The 25000-nt window shown below is 39.1% G+C and overlaps 2 protein-coding genes across 2 annotated transcripts; both read left to right on the top strand.

Annotated features, from left to right (window-relative positions):
* The first annotated feature begins 662 nt into the window (after positions 1-662).
* Positions 663-2049, top strand: LOC129733747 (rhodanese domain-containing protein CG4456-like). The gene is made up of 4 exons (XM_055695273.1): positions 663-1071; positions 1343-1531; positions 1597-1756; positions 1816-2049. Exons 1-4 carry the CDS (start codon positions 885-887, stop codon positions 1877-1879), a joined length of 600 nt encoding a protein of 199 aa, XP_055551248.1. The 5' UTR covers positions 663-884; the 3' UTR covers positions 1880-2049.
* A 14064-nt stretch (positions 2050-16113) lies between these two features.
* LOC129733748 (rhodanese domain-containing protein CG4456-like) lies at positions 16114-20584 on the top strand. The gene is made up of 4 exons (XM_055695274.1): positions 16114-19914; positions 19971-20138; positions 20206-20365; positions 20429-20584. Exons 1-4 carry the CDS (start codon positions 19794-19796, stop codon positions 20502-20504), a joined length of 525 nt encoding a protein of 174 aa, XP_055551249.1. The 5' UTR covers positions 16114-19793; the 3' UTR covers positions 20505-20584.
* The last annotated feature ends 4416 nt before the right edge of the window (positions 20585-25000 follow it).

A 25000-nucleotide genomic window follows, 5' to 3' on the forward strand; every position in this document is an offset into this window, starting at 1 on the left:
TTGACATTTTCTGATTTTTGAAAGCGGGGTTTCGACTTCTAAGCTTAGTTTAGGACCATTTCTGTTTTTTTTTCCTTTTTTTACATTCTGAGCTTAATTTGAAATCATTTTCTTTTGTAAACTTTAGTAACGTTGTTTCAACATTCTGAGCCTTGGTATTATTTTCTTTTTTTTCTGTTCCTTCGAAGCATTTTTTCTTCATTTAATCTGGAAAACACTCTTTTGTCACGGGAAGGGACTACCAGAATACTGTCAGCCTTTTTATTTTCATTTTGCCAGATTTAATTTGAAACCAACTCTTTATTTTTATTTGACACACTATTAATATTTTGAAATATAATCTCACATAACTCAATTTTCAAAATAATGATCTCATAACAGCGTGCTTCACCCTATTCCAAGAGCAAACAGTCAAACATATGGTATATTCACACCAATACTGATTTAAACCGGCACATCGAAACACAACAGTGAAAACATATCTTTTTCAATCTCCCCAACAGGGTTTTGATTTTCTTTTTCATTCGCTTGCTTTAATATGCCAAAAATGTTTCTCCATGACATAATGTGTAAGCAAATTTATGTTGTTAGTTGGTCAAATGAAATATAGACAATATATTTTTCACACAGTGATTTCCCACTTTTCTCAAATAAGAATGATACACTTCTACATAACAACACGAAATATTACGTCGCCTATCTGCTCTGTGTCCGATTGATGAGCATGTGCTACATACTGATCCCGAAGAATTAACACAGTTATCAAAATATCTAAGTGTACTCAAGATACAGAAAAATACCACCAAGAAGGTAAATACAAAAAAAAAACAATCAGTCAAATTTCCATCCTCACTCGAACCGGTCTCCGGAAAACGATCGCGACCATGAACGTCGGCGGCAGATCGAGGCTCCTGTTGCTTAGATTGGAGCAAGTCAGCTCAAGGGCACTAGTGCAAAATGTTACCAAAGTGAACCGATACAGTTGTTTAGCGAATCAGTGGCCCGCCGTAGGCTGTTTTGCCCAGCAAAACCAGAAAAAGTTGCAACTCATCTTAAAAGTTACTGCCTCCGGTAAGTCTTTCCTCTTTTTAAAATGCACATAAATCAACACACTAGCCCGCAAGCGCAAGCTATCATGTCTGTAAACTAAAAACAAGCCAACACACAAACCAGCGTAAGGAGCATCGAGAAAGGTCCTAACAACAGCCTGAGCGCTTCGATCTGAAGCATTTAGTTCAACAGAAGCACTGCACCCGTGAGGACCTGAATCAGCAGCAAGCAGAAGAAATGGCACTGTCTGTACAATTCTTACTTGGGTCCACGTTCGCATTTTTCGTTATAGGTTTACGGTATTGTTCTGCTGACTGCACAACAAACAAGTTCGATAAGGCTTGCATCGATCCCAGTCTGGTTGCCACGTACGAAGAGATAGTCGATTTACCGAATCACCCCGAGAAGCTGCTGATTGATGTTCGCGAACCCGCGGAACTTGCCAGCACCGGAGTCATTCCGACCAGCATCAATATTCCCCGTAAGTATTCGCTAAGAGTTGTGACGCATTGTAACGCTAATATTAATTTTAACTGGTGTTTTCAGTTAAAACCGTAACCGAAGAGTTGCAGCTGAGTCCGGAAGCATTCAAAGCTAAATACGGCCGGAAGAAGCCGACCGCTAGCGATCCGGTGATATTCTCTTGTCGCTTGGGAGTGCGAGCTGGTGACGCAGCAAATCAAGCTGATAAGTTGGGATTCAAAAAGTATAAAAAATTTCAATGAAAATGGTTTTATGGTTTTATTGAACTAATTATTCTTTAAGTGTTAAAAATTATGTCGGATCCTGGACGGAGTATGCCGAAAAGAACAATCTGCCATCTCAGTAGGAGTGTTAGTGTGTTTTAGTAATAGAATAAATCTATGTTTGAAGCTCTATGTTTGTATTCAATCAAATGTAGCAATTGAATCGAACGTTTGCTACAAACATTGCATTTTACCAGTGTCAGGATTTGTCATATGATTTTGCAATAAATAAAAGAATGCAAATGAAAACCTACATTTTATTTAGTTGAAATGGCGAGTAGGTTAAAAAAATATCGAATGATGAAATTCGTTGTTTCTCAGAAAATTTCAGTAGTACTGAAAACTTTTCAGCAGGTAGTTATAACGAATATGTTCAGGGAGTTGCAATAGAAAATTATGAATCTGTGAAGCCTACGGAGAAGACGATTCGCATAATACAGTCATACCTCGATATAAGGCAACTTCGATATAACGTAACTTTTACCTCGATATAACGTAACTTTTTAAGATGTATTAAAATTGAAAATAAATGATACAGCAACTGTTTTTGGGGTATAAATTACTTCAAAAAATGTTTGTAGTAAGTTTTGAAACCAATGCAAAAATTGTCCTAAATGGGCATAAGAAAGGTTTAAAAATACTAACAGGTGATGGGAAATAGGTTTTCACGCATCCTTCAGTAACAATTCACAGTCTTGCATCAATTAGAAAAAAAAATTGCTTGTTAAATTGTCTTAAATGGGGTATAGGAATGGTTTAAAAATACTAGTAGGTGATAGGAAATAGGTTTTCACGCATCTTTGAGTAACCTTTTGTATCAAAAGAAAAAAAAATTTTTTTGCTCCTGAAAATATTTCTAAATGGTCATAAGAAACGACGAACGATATCAAGGACCAGACACCAACACTTGTATCTCTTACTAAATCTGATTGATGAAAGATTTAGTAAGAGTAATAAGTGTTGGTGTCTGGTCCTTGATATCGTTCGTCTTATTAAGCTCTCACGATAGCACGAAAACAAGTTTGAAGTGGGTCATAAGAAAGGTTTAAAAATACTGATAGGTTATGGAAAATATGTTTTCGTGCATCTTTGGTTAACCATTAACATTCTTGCATAAATTAAAAAATTTTTTGCTTCGATATAACGTAACTCGATATAACGTAACGAAAACAAAAATAAAGTTGCCTTATGTCGAGGTATGACTGTATGTGTTTCCCATATTTCATCACTTTTTCCATGGGTTACCATACAAAATATACATGGGCCGAAAACGACCTGCCAACGCAAGATAAGTCGTTTTTTTAACGTAGGGCTACGGATAACAAAATAGATTCTCGGTGTTAGAACTGCTGATAACTTTTGAGAAATCAGAAAAATTCGAATTTGCTTCCGTTTGGTTCCATCTTCATGGAAATGTTACTGTCAAACATTGAAAACGTCGACATACAATTTTATTGATCTACACCAAGTATCTGGGTGTCCAGCCGCCTTGTAAATTACACAAGAAAAAAACCAAACCCTATTTTCCGATTTGCTTTTAAAACACCTCCTTCGAAAATTTACAAACCGTAGATCGTTGAATCGAAGTTTATATACGCATTTATTGAGTAAACTACTACAGTCAATCTTCCTGTGTCTGGTGTGTTACTTCAAGAAAAAGCCCGAATTTGCTCGAGAACTCGGAGTCTCAAATTTTAAGGAAAGCTCGAGTTGACTGAACAGATTTACCAAACGTCAACAGCTCTAATGAAGCTTTGCGAGGAACGAATCTTTGGTTGCTAAAACAGTTTCCGTGCTTGGCCTTTTTAAAAAATATTTACCTGAAAAGACGTATACATTTCAGTCAAAAAGCTGCCATCGTGGAAAAACTCACAGGAACGACATGGATGGTGGTAAGAAGTATCCGGTGGTCGTCATTTTGGGGGAAACCTCGATGTTTCAAAAATGTAAAATCACTTTATAGTACTTATGAAACAAACTCGAAAGATTGGATGACGTCCGTTATTTTTAAACGGTGAATTTTAGACTGGTTGGTAAATGGCTGGGCACTAGGGTGGGGAAAAGTGATCGATTTTCCAGAACCAAGTTTGTTTGGTTCCCTTTGGGGCCCCAAACAACCCTAAACTTACCGGAAGTCGATTGGTTTTGTCTTCGCTTGGAGCATTGCATTTCAAATTTGTATGAAAATTTATATGGGAAAACCTACTTTTTTGCATTTACCTTTCTAGAGAGTTCAATAATGATTTAATAATGCACTACATTATGTAGAAGTATAGTATTATAGATGCCAAACAACTTTGCAGAAGGCATTGAAGAGCTAGGATGTCCCTAAAAAGAGCTATAGCTGTTCAAAGTTGAGTATGTCGATTTGCAGAAAATCCTGTTTTTTGCCAACATTACCAATGTAGAACCAATATGAAATAAAATAAATATGAAATAACCTGTCGTAACGAGTTTATACACTCAGCTGGATCAAACAAACAAATTCAGGTCAATATTCTAGGCGTAGGTAGAATCTACAACGTGTTTCAGAGGTTACTTCTAATGGAAATCTGACTAACGCCGGTACACTGGCAGTGTTGGCAGAAAAAACGATTTGCAACATAAGTTGCGACATATTCAGTTTAAACAGCTCCAGTATTTTTTGGGACACCCTAGCTCTTTGATGCCTTCGGCCAATTTGTTAGGCATCAAAAAACCTACCATTTGGGGTCATGAAACCGATGGTTTGAGCCACTTTGAGCTCTTTCAAAAAGGAAAATGCAAAACGTTGGTTTATCCATATAAATCTCTATACAAACTTGAAATGCAATGCGCCAAACGGAGACTAAACTGCCGCTCATGGCAAGTCCGTCCCAATTGCATTTTTATCAATATTTAGTTTATTTATGGAATCAATTTCATTTTATATCTACTTTCGATAAAACAAATATTTTTGAATACTTCGTTCTGAGGAACTATGAAAAAAATAGCAAGTCGGTTTGTCTCATAGCAAAAGTGATCGCAAGTCGGTCCCATTGAAAAAATCTTCGCAATTTAACCCCACAGCCAATAATGATTATGAAAAATGTGATATTTACCACAACTTATGGTCTTCAGGTTTAGAATTGGATGTACCAAGTGATACTCGATAGGAGGTTTGATTGAATTTTACGCGTTCTACATCGTGTGGCTCTAGCTGATAGTAGAATGTTTTCTTCAAGACAAAGTTTCTTTCAGCTGTTGTTTGTTGACAGTGAACGCTTTAGGTGTGTCACTGTATTGTTAGTTCAAGCATTCTTTAGTAAATTCTACTTTTCGTATTTTATCCGTATTTTATGTTAAGACGTGGGTAAGGATTGATCAATTATTGTGAATTTCGTTTTGAAAAATTTGTCAGTTATATCAAGTACTTCGGTACTAAGCTATAGGTGTTCTTTCATATTTGCTTCCACTGCTACGTGGAGGCTGTCCGCCGTCACGAACGTGTGACCGCTCTAAGGAAAATTTAGAACAAGATCCTACACCTAAACTGGTTTTGAATTTATCAGTAGTATCTAATGTAAAAAGAAAATCTAATTTTATTTTGAGCGGCGCAGTTGGAACATTGTGTTATGCTTCTCACAAAAAAACTTGTTTAATGAAGCACGAGAGAAGGTCATTCATGAATTGACCAGCGATGGATTCATTCCAAACGCAAGCTAGAGAACCGCCATCGGTTTGCAGTAGTTTGTTTTTTATCACCGGTCGTAGCTGGCTAGGGGACTGACTTGCTATCATTCTGGCTACGTACCGTAAAAGTAATCGCATGTGAGTCCCAGCATATGATTTTCAACCAATTTTAATCAAATTCCGGTGTGTTTGCAAGTTTTATGGTGCAAAAGTGTTAGATTGTCATTGCAGTACTAAATTCTGTTGATGGTCTTGATTGAAAAAGCATTTGAGTGCAAAATTTCACCTAAAGCGGTACGATTTTTGATTGCTGTTTTCTCATCAGCACCAAAACGCAAATGGGACGGACTTGCTATTAGCGGCAGTAAACCAATCGACTTTCGATAAACTTAGGATTGTTTGGGGCTCCAGATAGAACAAAAAACACTTTCTGCTATCTGCTATCAAGTTTAGTTTTACCTTTGTTATACTAAACAAAGGTTATAAAATCGGTCGAAAAACGCAAAATGGATCCATGATCCGGAGGGCCGAATCGTATATACCATTCGACTCAGCTCGACGAACTTAGCACTGTCTGTTCGTGTGTATGTGTGTGTGTATGTGTGTGTGTGTGTATGAATGTCAGAACCCCGAGACAGTTTTCCAGCAAACCACCGATGACCACCCACGATTTCGGATCGCGAATAACTAAATAACCGCCAAGTTCAATTCAAAAGATAAACTTTAATCAAACGATCGATTACAACTGGATGAAGGACCGGTCCCTCGCACATCCAAATGAGTACTGAAATCAAGGTGTATTGTGAGTATGTGCAAGGGCCAATCTGAGATAGGAAAATATTAGGGATGATCAATTTGAATCTGACATTCGGCCTGACTGACCGTCTGAGTTGCCAACATCTTCGTCGAAAGAATCGCCGTCGTTGTCCGGAACGAATCGTTTCATGAATTCGGCACACGTAGCTGTTCTGTTTGGCCCCTCGTGAACGCCAACTTTCTCCACATCGTAGCGCTCATTTCGTTTTTGCTTAGTAACACGGTAGGGTCCCAAAAATTTCTTGGCGATTTTAAGATGACTACCAAATTGTGTACGGTTGATGGCTACCAAATCTCCAACCTCGTATGCGTCCGGTATTTTGCGCTTTCGATCGAACTGCCGTTTCATCTGCTGTTGAGCTTCCGCTATCTTATTCCTTGCTTTCGCACGTTCTTCTGCCCTTGCTTCGTAAAAGAGCTCGGATCTTTCCCGCATCACCACTTCCGCCAAACGAGCGTCTTCCGGGGACTTCATGATTGTTCCGAAGAGTAGCTCGAACGGACTTCGGTCGATGCTGCGCTGGTGCGTATTGTTGATGTAGCGCTGCAAGGGACCAACATGCCGGTACCAATTTTCTGGATTTTCTATCGACAGTTTCGTTAGCGCAGGAACAATAATCCCATGGATCCTCTCCACTTGTCCGTTTCCTCGAGGTACACCAGTCGTAGTCAGCAAGTGCTCGATTCCTTCAGCTTCACAGTAGTCCTGGAACGCAGAAGATGTAAATGCAGCTTCACGGTCAGATATGATTCTCCCTGGATTCCCAAATGTCGTTTTCTGGGTATTCAACTTCTGCAGTACCTCTTCGGCAGTTGTAGATTTTACCGGATAAATCCACACAAACTTGGTGAATGCATCCACTACCGTAAAGATGTAGCGGTACTGTTTTTTCGATGCGGTCAATGGTCCAAGATGGTCGATATGATACGTTGCCAGCGGTAGGTCTTCCTTGGGGATAGGGTGAAGTAGACCTTCTTTTTTACCTGCTTTTCTCGTTGCTAAGATGCATGGAACACAAATTTTGACAATTCTGTCCAGTTTGACTTCAAGGTTGTCGATCCAATACTCCCGCTGTAAGAGCTCCTTCATTTTTCTGGAACCGAAGTGCCCCTGCTCGTGGATCTGTCGGATGACGGAGTTTTGCATTATACCTGGAATAACCAGGAGTTTACCACTTTCATGATACTTGTACAGGATCCCGTGATCCAGAAAATAGTCACCATATCTATCAGTCTCTAACACTTTTGCAATTGCCCTTAGTTTCTCGTCCGTTTGCTGATTCGCCTTTACTTGCTCAGTTACGTTGTTGCGCAACAGATGGACCGCCGGCGCTCGGCTCAGAGCATCAACGTGTTTCATCCGGACTCCAGGACGATGTTCGATGACGTAATCATATTCCTCCAGAAGAAGTGCCCATCCAGCGATTCTTGGTGCAATATCTTTCTTCTCCATCGTCATTTTGAATGCAGAACAGTCGGTGACGATTTAAAACGGGATTCCCAGCAGATAAACGCGGAATTTCTTCAGAGCAGCAACGATTGCAAGAACTTCGAGTTCGTACCTTGGATAATTTTCCTCCGCTGATGAAGTCTTTCTGCTAAAATAGTAGATCGGGTGAAATTGATTGTCACCCGGCTTCTTCTGTAGTAAAATCGCCCCGTATCCCGCTTTACTGGCATCGGTGTGAAGTTCAGTAGTGGCCTGGGGATGGTATAATGCCAGAGCTGGTCGGGAGCACAATGCTTTCTTCAACTGCTCAACTGCATCTTTCTGCTCCTGCCCGAATACGAAAACTGCGTCCTTCTTAAGCAGGTCTGTTAATGGTTTCGCCAAAGTTGAATAATTTGCCACGAACTTCCGGAAGAATCCGGTCAACCCTAGGAATCTCTGGATCTCCTTGAAATTTTTCGGATCCGGAAAGTTCTTCACCGCTGTTATTTTGTTCATCGTAGGTTTGATTTCTTCTTCTTCATTCTCGTACCCCAAATACTCGATCCGCCTTTTCAAAAACTGGCACTTCTGCCACTTGATTTTCAACCCGTGGCGTTCTGCGACATCCAGCACCACTTTTAACTTCTCCAATGCCTCTCGCTCATCTCTCGCAGGAATCAACACATCGTCAATGTAAACCACGACCACTTTCTTCTCGATTAGCTCTTTAAAGATGTTGTTTATGTACCGTTGGAACACGGTCGGTGACGTGCTCAACCCGAATGGTGTTGCCAGAAATTCGTATTGGCCGGAAGGTGTGACAAAAGCAGTGTACTTCCGGCTGTCTTCATCAACCGGTACATGAAAGAAACCGTTTTCCAAATCCAAAGTAGAGAAAACCTTAGCTCCTTGTAAATCGTCTATTATGTCCTCGATCAAAGGAAGTGGAAAATGATCTCGTACGATTACCTTATTTAGACGCCTGTAATCCACACACAATCTTCTAGTGCCGTCTTTTTTGTGAGCGAGGACAATCGGGCTGCTGAATTCGGAGGAACTTGGTTGGATTATTCTTGTTTCCAACCACTGATCAACCTGGTTCTGTACAATCTCCTTCTCCAATGGCGCCAACCGTCGAGGGAGCTGCTGAATCGGCGTCCCATCTTCTAGAACAATTTTCAGCTTAACTTCTGATATGCCCGGTTTACGAGGATTGTAGCCAGCGATGAGGTTCCGAACTTCGTCCCGTATGACTGCGTTGCTTATGTGGCGCAGTGGATCTTCCGGTTGTCCATCTGCAATTTCGATACTGTACACAAAGCTCTCTTCTTTTGGAAAAAAACTTGGACCCATCGGCAGAAATTTTGACATCACCGTATCGTAGCAGGTTTCGTCCCAACAGCATTCCCATATCGAAATCTTCATTTGGCAATACACTGAAATTCAGCATCATCACACTATCTTCTATCTGAATTTCCAACGATGTAGTTCCCACAGTTTCGATACGGCCACTGAGGGTCTGCAATTTTTGTTTCTCGTCTTCATTCACTATCAGTCCAAGCTTCTCCTGCAAATCCTTTCTTATCAAAGACACGCCCGCACCACAGTCGAAAAATACTTCTCTGGATACCGAATTTACTATTACTTTTAAGAACGTCCCTTTTTCCACCACTGTCGTAGCGTTACACATCTTCACTGCTTTTTTCGTCTCGGGACAATTTTCGGGTTCACGACACTTGAAGCAGATGAGTGGCTTGCTTCCTTGCCCATTTGCGCTTGAGTGATGGGGAGCTTGACGACCAGGATTTTTTCGCTGTGCAAATTGCCCCGAACCACTTGTTTGCTTGGTGTTTTTGATATTTTGATAAACTCGCAATTTTTCTTTAAACTCGTCAACCGTTCTAGCACCGTACAGCACCGTTTTATCGGGTCCACCGTCATCAATACCGTTCACAGTATGGGCGATGATAGCCTCAGCATCTAAATTCGCTTTCGCCCCGAGCTCCCGCATAACCAAGTAGTAATGAAAAACACTTTCAGCTACAGTTTTCTTCCTGTTTCGAAGTTTTCCATGTACTGCTGCACTGTTTTCTGGTTGGTCGAACTCACTTATCAAACACTGCTTAAGCGCAACCCAGTTCGTAACGTGATGGGCAGTGTTTAGCGAAGTTCTTGCAAAGCCGACTAGTTTTCGCTTTGCAACAACATATTTTCGTAGCTCCGACAGTTCGATAGAATTCGCCATCTCTTCAAAGTCCGTGATCCATTTTCGTATCGGGTAGAAATCCGTTCCAGAAAATTCATTAGAAACGGATTCAACTTCTGACACCGTCAGTCTTACGTCTGCATCAGCAACCTGATCACGATTTGGTGTGCTATACCCCTGCGGTATCTGCGCACGAGTTTCGAGCATCTCATTGATCACACTGTTCAGTCTATTATTCTCCGTTCTAAAAAAGTTCATCTCACAACGCATCTCGTTCATCTGATGAGAGATGTTGGCAAGGGTCATGTTTGAGAAATTTAGCTGATCGATCAACCGCGCATACGTGTTCTCATTCGGATCAGGAGGGACATGAGGAGGAGGAGAATCAGAGTTATTAAAATCCGACGAGTGCATGTCGACTATTATCTAGTACAACTGTTGGAAACACGCACACTTTTTGATGTTTATCTGTCCACTGTTGTAGCACCACACAGGATCGTACAATTCTTTTAACCTCGACTCGACTCAACTCTGATAGAAATCACTGCACAATGGATCCTTTGTCTTCTTTTAGAGCACGTTTTCGTTCGTTTTAAACTGTAGCGTATATCGGATTTCTATGAGGAGTTAAAACTCAATCAGTAACAGGCACTTTATATCTAGTCCTAGTCACTAATTTCAATCGCTTGAACTAGCTTGTTGTAGCGATAATGATACGGGTTATATAAAGTCCAAAATATCTGTCACTCTGATAACTACAGGCATCCAGCCTTACAATGGGTCACGTGGTTTGTGGATTCCGGTTGAGCCCCCAATTTTTGTCAGAACCCCGAGACAGTTTTCCAGCAAACCACCGATGACCACCCACGATTTCGGATCGCGAATAACTAAATAACCGCCAAGTTCAATTCAAAAGATAAACTTTAATCAAACGATCGATTACAACTGGATGAAGGACCGGTCCCTCGCACATCCAAATGAGTACTGAAATCAAGGTGTATTGTGAGTATGTGCAAGGGCCAATCTGAGATGAGAAAATATTAGGGATGATCAATTTGAATCTGACATGTATGTTGTCTGTATGTATGTGCCGCAAAATACTAACGCACCTTTCTTACAGAACGCAATATCCGATTTAAATGATCTTATACGCAAACTAAAGCTACTGTGCTCCCCCAGAATGCTACCGAGTGGATTTTTGATTAGTGGCTTAGATTTTAAAATATTGATCAAAGAGTATTTTTTATATGAGAATTTTAACTTTTAAGGCAAAATTAATGGCACGGAGAGCCATATGTTGTATACCAATTTACTCAGATCGACGAATTGAACAATTTATGTATGTTTGTGTATGTGTACCTGTACGTATGTATGTGTAAATATGTTGTTTGTATGTGTAGTATATCGAAATCGACCCAAAAAAGAAAAATAACAAAAAAAACCCTCTTTACAGAACGCTTATTCCGATTTTGAAGTTCGCATGCTCAAATGAAAGCCCCAGAGATCTTTGAAAATCATACTGAGTGCGATCTTTTATGGGTTGCTTGAACTGTAGAGTTTTGACCAAAGTATATTTTAGACATGGGATATTTTACTTTCTGGATAAGCTTTACCAAAGATGTATAGACCTATTTACGTACGAATGTGTTAGTGCCACCCGTTGAGAAAAACACAAATAAATCGCTGTTTTGTTTGCAATGCTACGTTTTGAACAGCTGGAAATTTTTCAGTTGAATACTTATTTTATGTAATAAATTTGTGACCTGGAATCTAAAATAGCTGATGAACGTAATCGGCAAAATAAGGAAAAAGTGTTGAAGCAACTTTACATGGCTATACACGTTTACTAGTGTGCGCAGGTGAAAAGTCACTTATCTCTATGAATGATACAATATGCTCATGTAAGACATAAATATTGCTTTCTAATTTAAGACTAAGTGCAAACAGAGTATCCATGTTATTCCACTTCTCGTTATCGCAGCAAGATTTAAAAAGTCTTTATTTCGGATTTTTCCATACAGTCTAGGCCTTCGAAAAGAATAATGTTCTCGCCTACACCCTGAAAATCTAAAATACTCAAAGATCGTGGAGAACCTTCATTTTCAGATAATGCATTTGAGATAGAAATAAATCGACAACTTTCACCAATAGCCATATTTTTTTCCTGTATAATTCTAAACTATAATTTTTTGAGAGCAGGTTTGTAGAAGTTTGCTTCAATTCGTAAATAAAACTTGATGCTGATTCATAAATCTAGGTCCTGCGATTTCTGAAAATAACGCGAATAAGTAGAACCGCATTAAACTAACATACATGTTTGCTGTTCTAGTGTGAAATCAGCATCATTGTTATCTGTTACTGTTTCCCCACGTTCGATTATCTCAAAAAAAAATTCAATTGCTTCTAGCCAGCATTTGAACATTGGTTTGTGATCGAAAAAATAAGACTCATGTACTCCAGTGATAACATTCATATTATTTGCAAAAACCACGTCAAGCTTTAATTCAATGATCGTCTTTGGTTAACACTCTGAAAACTATCTTTCAAAATCATTTCATTCATTATTGAAATTGGACTTATGATGGTATACGATTTGTAAGTGACTGGCCAAATATGTATAAAGTAATAGTATAACAAAGGTTTCTGCACCACTAGGTGGATTAATTTAGGTTTTTTTTCATATAACGATTCCCCACCCTACTGGACACGTGTCACTTCAAACCCCATTGTGGTCATTCACCTCTGTCCAGCAACTTCTATCCCAACCTCCACGAGGTGCCGATCGGGATACGAGTAACCTTAGCGGAGATCGGGTAACCAACCCCTGGTGGAAACTATGGTCGTATGCTGACTGGGAAGGGGGGTCGTACGCGGCTGTATTTCCATGTTGGGGGCCGCGTACCACAGCGTCTGACTCGGAGCGGGCGGCTGAATTACGAAACACGGTGCCTCACCAGCTATATCTAAGACGGCAGCCTCGTCGCGATACTAGGTATCGCAGCCCTAGTAAGGCAGCATACCGAAGGTAAAATACTACGAACAATCTAGATATAAATACAGAGCGGAATAATCGGCATGGACCTACGCGAACGAAAATAAACAACGATTATTGGAAACTCGCTATGTAAGGAATCTACTCGAACCGGCACGTGCAGGTATCCTGGCTAGAGAGCTCAAGAAGGTGAATGTGGAGGTTGCTGCCATACAGGAAATGAGGTGGCCGAAAACGGGAGAACGCGAATTCCGGGCAGATCTTTTGCGGGCACTTCATTTAAGTACATCTACTACAGTGGTGGCGTGAAAGCAGAAAGGGGAGTCGGTTTCGTGCTCATAGGGAAACAGATGTAGCGTGTCATTAGATGGAGGCCGATCAGTGACCGTATATGTGTGTTAAGAATTAAGGGCAAATTTTTCAACTACAGTTTGATAAATCTGTACGCTCCTTACTTACCTTACCAATCGAAGACGATAGCCGTGGTGGCTCGTGCTGTATCAAGAAGTTGTCGAATGTTGCTCGGTTTTGGGCTGTGCTTCGCCAGTTCCCCAGGCGTCTTATCACCCGCAAGTCTCTTCCGATCTGGTCAAGCCATCGTGCACGCTGCGCCCCTCTGTTTCTGGCGCCGTCAGGAGTGCTGATTTCGGAGGGTTATCGTCCGGCATCCTTACGACGTGACCGGCCCACCGCAATCTATTGACTTTCGCCAGGTATGCAATGGGGTTCCCTCCAAGTAGCGCGTGCAGCTCGTGGTTCATGCGCAGTCGCCATTCTTCGTCGCCGTACTCTACCGAAGATAGTCCGCAGCACCTTCCGTTCGAAAACTCCAAAAGCATTAAGGTCCTCCGCGAGAAGCGTTGTTGTCTCGATTCCGCAGAGGACTACCGGTCTCATCAAGGTTTTATGCAGCGTCTACTTCGAGCGTCGTCGACTCGATCGAAGTTTCTTCCGAAGTGGAAAATTAGGCGCGATTTCCAGCCTGGATGAGTCTCTATATCTCTTTGCTGATGTTATTGTCGGCGGACACAAGTGACCCCAAGTACACGAACTCGTCGACCACCTGAAGCTCATCGCCGTCTACAGAGACTTGAGTTGGGAGGCTGATGTTGTTCTCCTTGGAGCCTCTCGCTCGCATGTATTTCGTTTTCGACGCATTTATTCGCAGTTCGATTCGTTCAACTTCGGCTTTCAGTCGGCCGCAAGTTTCCTCTACCGTCGCAAAGTTACATTTTATGATGTCAAAGTCATTCGCGAAACCCAGAAGCTGAACAGACCTTGTGAAAATCGTGCTAATAGTGTCGATGCCCCCCCTTCTGATCAGTACTTTGAAAGCGGCATTGATAAGCACCCGATAGTTGCGCGGCACCCCAGCTTGTCGCCTTTCTTGTAGATGGGGCAGACGACTTCCTCCATCCACTCATATGGCAGTTTTCCTCGTCCTGAATCCTGGAAATGACCCATTGTAGCGCTCTAGCTAACTCCTCTCTCCTATGTTCGAAGAGCTTGCTGGGAATCCGTCTTTGCCTGCGGCTTTGTTGTTTTTCAGCTTCCCGATCTCACAAAGAATTTTATGAACATCAGGGGCTGGCACTCGGTCATTTGCTGCTGGTGCTCCTAGGTCAGTTTCTGCTCCGCTTCTGTTTACTGTGTCTATCGAAGTACTTCTTCCCCCTGTCGACCACCTCACTGATATCCGTGAGAAAGTTCCCATCCGCGTCGTTACACGTTGTCGGCTTGCGGCACATAGCCTCTGCGAGACTGGTTTACCTTCTCATAGAACTTCCGCGTATCACTGGCACGGTACAGCAGCTTCAGCTCCTCATGTTCTTGCTGGCGCTTCTTTCGTCTGAGAATCGTGGTCATGTCGTTCTATGCCTGTTTATAATTGGTTTTGTTCTCTTTCGTTGACATGGCCAGGTAAATCGCCCAGGTCCGGTTCTTCTCATTCACCGCTGCTTCGCACTCCCCGTCATACCAGTCGTTTCTGCTATTCGGTTTCGGTCCACTCCTAGTCCATTTTGCAACTCGAAAATTTTCTGACTCCCAGAAAGTCGATTCAAAAAAATTTTTGTTTTCAGAGACAACACCAGACCTCCACGATTTATCGCAGCAAGCCAAGAGCGCTAATAGACGTAAATTTTTGACGTGGTTTTAATGTTACTAGAAAAAATCGAAAATTATGTCCCTTGTGGTACATTTTCTTAATTACCAGTAGTGCAATGTTGTTTTATTGTTACGTGCTTGAGGTGTTGTCATTGAAGTGATTCAGGAATAGAAAAAATGCCATCCCAGATTGACCCGGCATAATGTCCTCTAAACCTTCAGCGAAATAGTAGAAACAGGCGTTCGTGGTAGCATCAGAGCCCCATTAACGCAACGGAAAAGTTAACATTGAAAACAGTGAAAAATTTAGAAATCAAAAAGGATGGCCACCATCATTTCGTCGCTGTCGCTGCGGGCGTTCAAGGTCAAAGCATTTTTGGTTTCGATTTCAGTGGCCGTTTGGGTCCGGCAAAGTCGAACGTCGACAAGAACGGAATCCTGGATGGTGAGTTCGTATCATGTGATCGTTTACAAGCGAGGGTTGACTCATGTTAGTGTACGAGAAGTGTCAGAGGGAGCCATTTATTTTGCTTAAGAAACAAAAGATATAGACCATTTCTTAGTATATATGGAACTTAAATTTATTTCTTAATTCATATTCCTTTCTGAGAGCGATTAATGGCGCTATAACCATAAGCAAAAATGCTAGGACTAGGGTTAGTACTCAAATTTCAACCGTAATAGTTGAAGTGAGTGAGGGCGCTATATCCTTGGTTTTGAAACCAGAACATAAGGAGGTAATACCTATGTTCCAGCCCAGGAAATTGGTCAACAAAGGAGTGTACTTTCTTAGCTTTGTCACTCCCAAAGAATTATATTACTTATTACATACGGATCGGTTGGTACGGATTGTCCCCGTTCTTAGATTATATTGTATCATATAGCGCTACACAGTAGGCCTGGCCGTTGACAAGAAAAATGTATGGAAATCATTTTTTAAAAAAATTGTGGATATCATTTTCCAGGATCCTTACAAGTACTGGCTGCGTTAGTGTAGACTAGACTAGACTAGACAACACCAGATCTCCACGATTTATGTATTTTATAACAAAATTGGCATAAAAAAAATTACAATGCCTTTTTTCATTAGTGAAAAAAGCGAAATTTTGACCGCTTCGAGGCACGACTTACAGTAGTCCGAGTGCAAAGACTAAGTTAATCTTTTAGTCCGTTGCCAGGTAGAATAACGACCGCCTTGAATCATGTTTGTTGTTAGATTGATTTTATTAAACAAATTCTACTTAACCCTCTAGTGCCCAGTGCCGCCTTTAGACGGGCTTCAGTAAAAGCTTTACCAAAGTCCGTCTAAAAATTAACTTGGGCACTAAAGGGTTGAACCTAATCTACTGGAACCTCGGAGAGAAACAAATCTCTCTTTCATTTTTCTCCAGTTTTTTGTTTCTTAGTTTTGTCCCTGTCTCCCGTAGTTATCAAGAAAGGACAACTTCATAGTTACTTTTTTGTTGTTGTTGCCTACTTTCTTCACTGCCGTGCGGCAGTTGAAGTTTTTCCCACAGGGAACAAGGTGTCTAGTAACAGCACTTTTTCCCGGCGAAGAAATTTTCGGAAAATGTACCATTTCAGACTATGCAACAGAAAGCTGCATGAATGTCTGTCTATCGGTGGGAATGCAATTTTGCCATAATACCTGGTTCTGGTAGTGGAGTTGCTGAGCGATTGAGCTGGGATTTTGCAGGGGGACTTTTTTCGAGAAGACAAAAATTTTGAGACCTATCGCTAAACGACATTCCTAAAGTCAAGGTGCGCAAAAACTTATTTCCCTTCACCCTGCAGTATAAATAAAACTGTTTTGTGTCCCTTCAAGGCAATTCTCGTAGACGAACATAACCAGTCACAAAACATTGAAAAAATGTTGGTTTTGTCCTGTTTTACGGTACTTATTGGTTTCAAAACTTACTAAAAACATTTATTCGGAACATTATACACCCTAAGAATAATTGTTGTAATTTAATTTTAATTTACGTTATATCGAATCACGTTATATCGAGGTTGCCTTATATCGAGGTATGACTGTAGTAGGAAAACACTTGATTGTTTACGTTGTTCTCTCCTATTTTGTTTGTTTGAATGTTTGTGAAAATTTTAAAACCAGCGTGTCAGAATCATTAAAAATTATAGTTTCATACAAACAGTAACACCTAAACTACGAAATAGTATTAAAATAGCCATTGCAAAAATAACGAAACAAATGTAGTGAGAACGTGCAGGTTAACATGCGCTATCAATGTTACCAGCGCCATTGAAGTTAGCAACGTTAACAAAATGCCAACTTTGATTCTACTGTAAATACCCGTAGACATTCTGACACTTATTTTAAACGATAAAATACATAATATAAATCGATACTGTTATTAAAAAGTACATTTTTATAATGTTAAGAACTATCATATCTCGTTGATCCTATATCGGGTTACTACTTCTCAGGCTATAAATTTTGTAATTCATGTGAACTCGCAAAACAATATTTTGATAGTATCGGTTGAGTGGAAAAATTTGAACCAGGTTGGAGATGACAAAGTGGGATTTTATAAAACTTGTTTTTTTCTTTCATGCCAAATTATACTACATTACAACTAGCTATTAATAAACATGGCACCAAGTGGGAAAATAAAGCTACGCAAGTTGTCTCCCCATCAGAATCTATATGTACATACAAACAAACAACATCTAGCCTGCCTGTTGATGCATAGATGTTATAGGGGGACAAGAGGCAAGATGAGCACCTTAAGCTTCTTATCAAATTGTTAGGGCAAAGTGAGCAAAAAGCTACTGAATACATTTTTACTACATAGAGTAAGAATAATACTCAAGAGTTGCTACATTGGAAACTAAAGAAAAAGGTTATTTAAATATTTATAAATAATTTCCTAAGCCACTAAAAAGTATGAGGCTGGTCGCGGTACGGGGTAGATTTGGCATACCTATGGGGCATAATGGGCATGTTCATATTTTTCGATTTCAAGCAAACATTACACAATGTATCAATGTAACGTACAATCGTAGGTACCGAAACAAAGTTTTCCTTTCCTGTTTCACTATTTATACTCCAAAACAGCATAATTTTTTAGCCTTTTTCAATTTGAAAATTATCTATGAATTTGCCCGCATATAAAAATAAGGTTTTGATCCATAAAACACTACTGTGCGGATAAAGGAATAATAAAACATGACAAAATTTAAATTTAGGTAACTTTATTTTAATGATTGTCAACAAACGAATCTGTTCGACGCAGCCTCAAATGTCGGCTTAACGTTTGCCGTGGAATGCCGTGTGCAATAGCCGCTCGGTTCATTGACATTCGATGAGAAATAACCGCGTCTATAGCAGTGGCCAATGATGACTGTGACCATTTTTTGCGCCCTGACAACCGTTTCTAATTCCGAACCATTTTACTATTAACTGCTGCTAGCACGATGTTTACTTTTTTGACAGCACTTTCTGGTTTGTAGGTTATGTTTTCGTGCATAGGTATGGCAATTTTGCCCCTACCAGCACTGCCCAATCTACCCCATGAGAAACACTTATGAAAAAGAGCTGTTTTTAGATGATGTTTTATTTGAAAACACTGCATTATTTATTGAAACTGTTTGAATATCAATAACGATTACCGAAAATAAACTTTCGAGCCCAAAACGACATATACGCATGCAAAAACCCTTATTTTTCGCGCTTGTGAGCTATAATATTATACGCAAGACGTGCATGAATGATACAATTGTTTATTGTGTAAAAGCGAATTTGTTTTTTCCAGTTATTTTGAATAAAATTACATCTTCAAATTAATGTTAATGATTCAAATTTATAACAGTTCCAAAATTACTGCCAGAAACCTAGAAACAACATATGCCCATTCTGCCCCATATGGCCATCTTGCTCCTTGTTCCCCTATACATTTTCTGTTAAGTTCTCAGATTACTGATACAAAAACCGGGTTATTGAAAGGAAAGAAAAAGCAAAGCGGACTGTGTCACATTTCTGATTACTCATGCTGAGACGATGTTTTCATACAAATTTTGCAGAATCGAGTTGGAATAAAGTTGGTAAATGCTTCGTGAAATAACTGTGACTTTCTGTCCCAAAAATGCTTACCCAGCAGTAGCACCGAAAATAAACACACTTTCTGTTACTTTTATATTCCAATTATTACGCACTAGTGCGTAGTTTTAACCCCTCATTTAATAATGGATTAATCATCTTTGGCTTATCAATAAGTGCGACACAATGCATTACAACAAACATTGCATAACAGTAATCATAGGAACCACAATTCTCTCTCTTTTTTGAGAGATAATGATCGTACACACCCACCATCAGCTAGGTAAAACGAGAACGTGCTATAAATGTTGCATACCCGATACGCCAGTAGAAGCGCAATAAAAACATCTGTGTTTTCCCCACATCGAAGTGTGAATCAACGTTTCTCATGCCGCTTTTGGATAGCTTGAAGAAATTTGCATATCTGGCAAAATCTCACCCCAACAGACGGTACTTCGGTAGCCAAATGAATATTATTAAAGAATAGCATACGATTTCCAGACAAGAATGATAACATCGCCACATAGCTTGCCTGTGTTCGGCGAATATTTGCAGTATGCATTACTACAGGTCCCAAAAAAATACAGTTTGCAAAGTTCCTAACTAAATATAAAAAATAAGAAGATAAGATTAGCGTGAGGGTAATATATAAATTCGCCAGCTAAATTCGGCAATCAGTCAAACATCGACTATCGCTTAGAACCATTTTCAACGAACATTCCAAAAAACACGCGACAATGAATACCAGTGCAGTGAGAATTCTGTTGCAAAGAACACTAGTGCAAAATGTTACAAAAGTGAACAGATACAGTGTCCTAGCGAAGCAGCTTCCGGCTGTTAGCAATGTAGCCGGGACCGGTAAGTTTAGAGCCTAGTTTTGTGCCGTGCCTATGTACTAAAAATCCTTGGTCCAGGCTTGCGGTACTGCTCGGCCGGTAAGAACCGATACGACAAAAATTGCGTCGACAAGAGCCTTCATGCCACGTACGATGAGATTGCTAATCTACATAATCACCCCGAGAAACTGCTGATCGATGTTCGCGATGCTGCGGAAATCGCTGCCACCGGGTCCATTCCGACCAGCCGGTAAGGTTCTGAGTTGCAAATCACTGATATAAAGATTAATATTCGAAACATTTGTTTTTCCAGTCACATGCATTACCGACCAGCTTAAACTAAGTTCGGATGCTTTTAAGGCCTTGTACGGCTGCAAGAAGCCGACCACCAACGATGCGCTGATATTCACATGCTGCGTGGGTACTCGCTCTGGCATAGCAGCCTTTTTGGCGGATAAGCTGGGATATAAGAAGTATTACCGAAAATATTATCACCCAGGTACGATGTTTATTCGTTAATCTCTTTTTGTTTTCAGTGTTAAAAATTATGTCGGATCCTGGCAAGAGTATGCCCAGAAAAACAACCTGACCCCTGGACCGGCTAAAATTTAACCAGAATTCGATTTCAGCTTTGCCGCTTTATTCTAGATGCGTATTACATACAATAAAATCATGTAATCTACTACAAGTTACATAAACTATTATTATTATCAAAAGTTATATCTGAAATTCGCACATTCAAACCAACATGAACGAAGCCGGAACGCGGGAAAAAGAACTAATCGCGATGACTTGCATTTTTCGTTTTTCGTTTTAACTACTACTATACTACTACTACTCTAATGGAAAGGAATCAACAGGTTGCAATCTACGTGCATGTAGTGTACTATATTTAACACCCACCACTTCTGACATAACTTACTTTCGGATTTCTTCAGCTAGAAGTGAATAAAAGCTTACCAATACGGCACAATATAGAGGCTGAACTTTTCACGAAAGCTTGTGTAGGGGAAAAGTATTGGATTCGTTTGTATATTTTTCTACATTTTTCGTTCTTGCGGATAAGTTTAATATTATTTATCAATGGATCCATAACATACTCCGACATAGTAATTCCATTTAATTTTAATACACCAGTGAGTGAAGCTTGATTCATTAAGAATCTGAAATAACAAAACCAGTTGAAGGTACAAAAATTGTATATCAAAATTTTGTTCTTTTCAGTAAAGATATGAAGATATTAGATTTCAAATCTCTCAATCATTCACAAGTGGCAGTTCCAATGTCAATTAAAATACAAATTTTCGTCTTATAAAGTCTATAGACAGCATTCTTCCTGTTAGCTTGTATTTTTTCTTTTTCAAACAAGTACTGGATGCACTAGAATGCATCTACGATAACTAAATTTATCAGTGTTGTTTCAACTACGTCTCCAATTTTTTTTTTGTTTTCTGCTTGCGGGCGACTTTGATAATGCTAGAATAATGAAGGAAAATGTAAAAAAAAGCCTCAATTTTCATGTGTTTTGAAATGTATTGAGGAAATATTTTGTGAAAGGGCTATCCGTAAACCACGTATACACATTTAGGGTCATTGCTGGTCCTTTTTCCGCTATCTTAGAAAATAGTTGTAAATCACGAGAAATAATTTTTTAAGCTGCTTGAGAAATGCATGATGTTAACTAGACTTGTGCGCCGACCATATCATCAGCGGCGGCGGCGTAGAAAACATTTTACCTCGGCGGCGACGCCGTTGGCTTTTATCGGCGGCGGCGGCGTGTATCGGCGTGACACTAATTACCACTTCTTATTATAAAATATTGCGCATAATGTGTGCTTTTGTACTCTCATGTTCGTTTTTTTTTTAATTCAACATTCATAAATAAAAATAAATGCATTAGGGTTGTATAAATGTCAAAAACAGAAATGAAAATGGTAAGATGACAAGTAAACGAACAATTGAACAACCAGAAAATAATAAACCAAGCAGAGAATGTTCAAACAAATGTAAATCCCAAAAAAGATCATCAACGAGCCCACAACAAAAAAAAATACAAGGAATACTGTTTTTAGAGACGTTCAGTTTAGGAAAAAAAGACAAACAGTTTTTTGATATGTTCATCTTGATTAACCGTGGACCTACTTTGGGAAAATTCGATAACTATTACGTTAGAGCAGCTGTTCTCAACCTTTTTTTGTCCGCGTACCCCTTAGCGATATTTTCTATATCGATTGTACCCCCTGGCTTGGAATGTTTTCGTAGAGTGAGAGAGAGTAGAGATAGATTATGTTATGGCAGTCTAGTCAGGTTCCAAATTGAACTATGGTTTGTTTGATTGCTACTACAGTCATGTTTCAAGAGCAAGATTGAATAACACATGAAGTATTATAAAGAAAAATGGCTTAGTCCGCCATTACTGAATTTTCTTTCGCGTACCCCCTGAAGGCTTTAGAGTACCCCCAGGGGTACGCGTACCCCAGGTTGAGAACCGCTGCGTTAGAGGGTCGTTTTAAACTTTCATATATTTTGTTAGGTTACCCATGAAAAAACTGAACAAATGGGAAACTCTTTTTTTTCGTTCGAATAGAGTTCTTCGTTAAACACCACAGATTCTTCTAGTTCTATTGCGACTTTTGGAATAAAACTGACCAGAGGTGAACCAAGAAATCCCTTTTTGAGAAAATTGTTATTGTGACGCGGTCTTGAAAGTAGGAACGAGGTTTCGATAAGACTGCTTCCTCTTGACAAAATAAGTCTTTCTTACAAAAAAACTGATCACAGAAATATTTATCCTCTCCAGGGAATTGTAATTGACGATATTGGCACGGGGAACGAGGTTTCGATAAGGCTCCTTCAACTTGACATGATAAGTCCCTCTTAGGGTTAACCTGGCCTGAGAGAAACGTTAGGTGTAGTCTCACTCCGGGGAATTGTAATAGTATAGGTATAGTAGAGCAAAGCGTGAAACGATAAACTCTTACACGCAAGCACGGATATAAATGAAAAACGTATCATTTACTTCAATAGTGATACTGCCAATAATATGGAGTGAGGAGTGCAGAAAATACCTGGGCAATATCACAATAGATCAAATGTATCTGGTCGCAGTGATGAGTCCACACAGAGAAAAAAAATAAAAAATAACGAGAAATCAGTAAAAAATATAGTCGTGTTTGAAAATGTTCTTTTTGATAATTTTGATTGGTATGAAATTCATCGTGAATTTTGGCAAAAAGTTCAAAATCGATGTTGACAGAAAAACTATCTACAAACAATGTCTGTTTCAGCGCAATATGGTCAACTATTAACCCTCTAGTGCCCAAGTTGATTTCTAGACGGGCTTCGGTAAAATCATTATGAATCATTATAAACACTTTACAAGTATTTATTGAAGCTTTTTAGAGATTTGACGAAAGCCCGCCAAACGGCGGCATTGGGCACTAGAAGGTTATTTTGCGCAAAATTTTCAGTAAAATCCTGCATATTAATCTCCAAAAAAACTTAGCATTCTAAAGAAAACTAAAGTCTTTACCAAATGAATTATGAAAAACCACTACTCATTTTTCATAATTTTTTTGAACATTTTCGGACTGCTCATACGTTTGCATAAAAATAAAAAATAAAGACTTCTCAAGATGGTAAAGCGAATTGTAACCGGGGTCGAAAACCTGTCCGGAGTCTGGGAAAGGAAGTTACCAGTTTATCGAGAAAACGTTTTTAGTGAGAGAATCAATCAAAAATTCTCATTTGTACAATAGAAACTGTTTCAATTTCTAAGAGCAATGCAAAATAAGATTCACTGTACAATCCTACTAACATTACTAGTTATTAGTAGTTATTTGAATAAACATATTGAGGATAAAATAAGTGGCACACAGTTCTGATTCTTCAGTTTTTCAAATAGGTTTTTATTTCAGCTAGTCTTTTTGAAGAAATATTTGGCGAACTCTAGCGAAACTAGCTACCATTTCCGCTAAGAAACTCAATGCTGGTGAAAATTTGGGTTTGGGACGAACTTGCTACGCGGAGCAGTTAATTGAAAAAACATTACAAACTTGCCACAAAATAAACATTATTTTATAATTTTTGGAAAAACTAATTTTTGTACATATTTCTAATTCGTATTTTTTTCTGTAAATTAAACAATTTGACTGCAAAAAAAACTATTTTTGATGTAAATACAATCAGAAATGTTCTTAGAAAACAGCATAATCGTTTGCGAGGTTTTTCAAGAAAACATTTTATAACGACGATTTTATACGACTTTTAACATGCTTTTTGTTTTGCAACTGATCTCAGGGTACGGTGCTGGCCTAACTAGTCAGTCGTCGTAGGTTCGTGTCTCGGCTCGAGAGAGACTGTTAGTGTCTGCGCTAGCTCGTAATCGCCCCGTGCACTAAACAGTTGGCTGCTAAATTTGTGGCCAATGAACAAAAATACTTTAAATATTCTAAAAGCCAAAATAATTAGCTTGATTGGTGTGATGTTTCCGGCAAAGCTGTAGATAGTAGTTCTATTTAAAAAAATTTAATATAAATATCTCAAAAAGCTTATTTTTTGAATTCTAAGTTGCCAAATATTACAACGTTGATTATTTGAACACGGAAAAAAAATTAAAAATAAAATTTCTGAAGGTTTTTTTTTCGAAACCAGAACGATTTGTTTGATTAGGGCGATGTTTTCTGCAAAGTTGTTGGCAGTAGTTGAGTATTGAAAATATACTAAATTAAACATTTCAAAGAGCTGATTTTTGAAAAATATTATTATATTTTTTAAAAACTGCATAATGTAAACCGAACATTGATGATCATGGAGAAATAAAAACTAAAAATTCTGAAAAAAAATCCTTAAAAAATGGATTTGGAAAAATTTTAGGAAACATTTTTTTTTCTTGAAAAGTTTAAAAGAAATTAAAAATAAATTTGTTTCCTTTTCAACGGTTTCTGCAAGATATGTTCGTGCAGAAAAAGACTTTTAATTTGAAAAATAATAATTTAAGATCTTTTTTCTGATTTCCAGGTTACTTTTTTAAGTTTCGAAATCACTAATTTTGAAATGTTGGTCCCCAATATCATTTTTTTATCAGCTTGACCATTTTGAGCGCTGGA

Source organism: Wyeomyia smithii, unplaced genomic scaffold (assembly GCF_029784165.1).
Source record: "Wyeomyia smithii strain HCP4-BCI-WySm-NY-G18 unplaced genomic scaffold, ASM2978416v1 HiC_scaffold_26, whole genome shotgun sequence".
Classification (NCBI taxonomy): Eukaryota; Metazoa; Arthropoda; class Insecta; order Diptera; family Culicidae; genus Wyeomyia; species Wyeomyia smithii.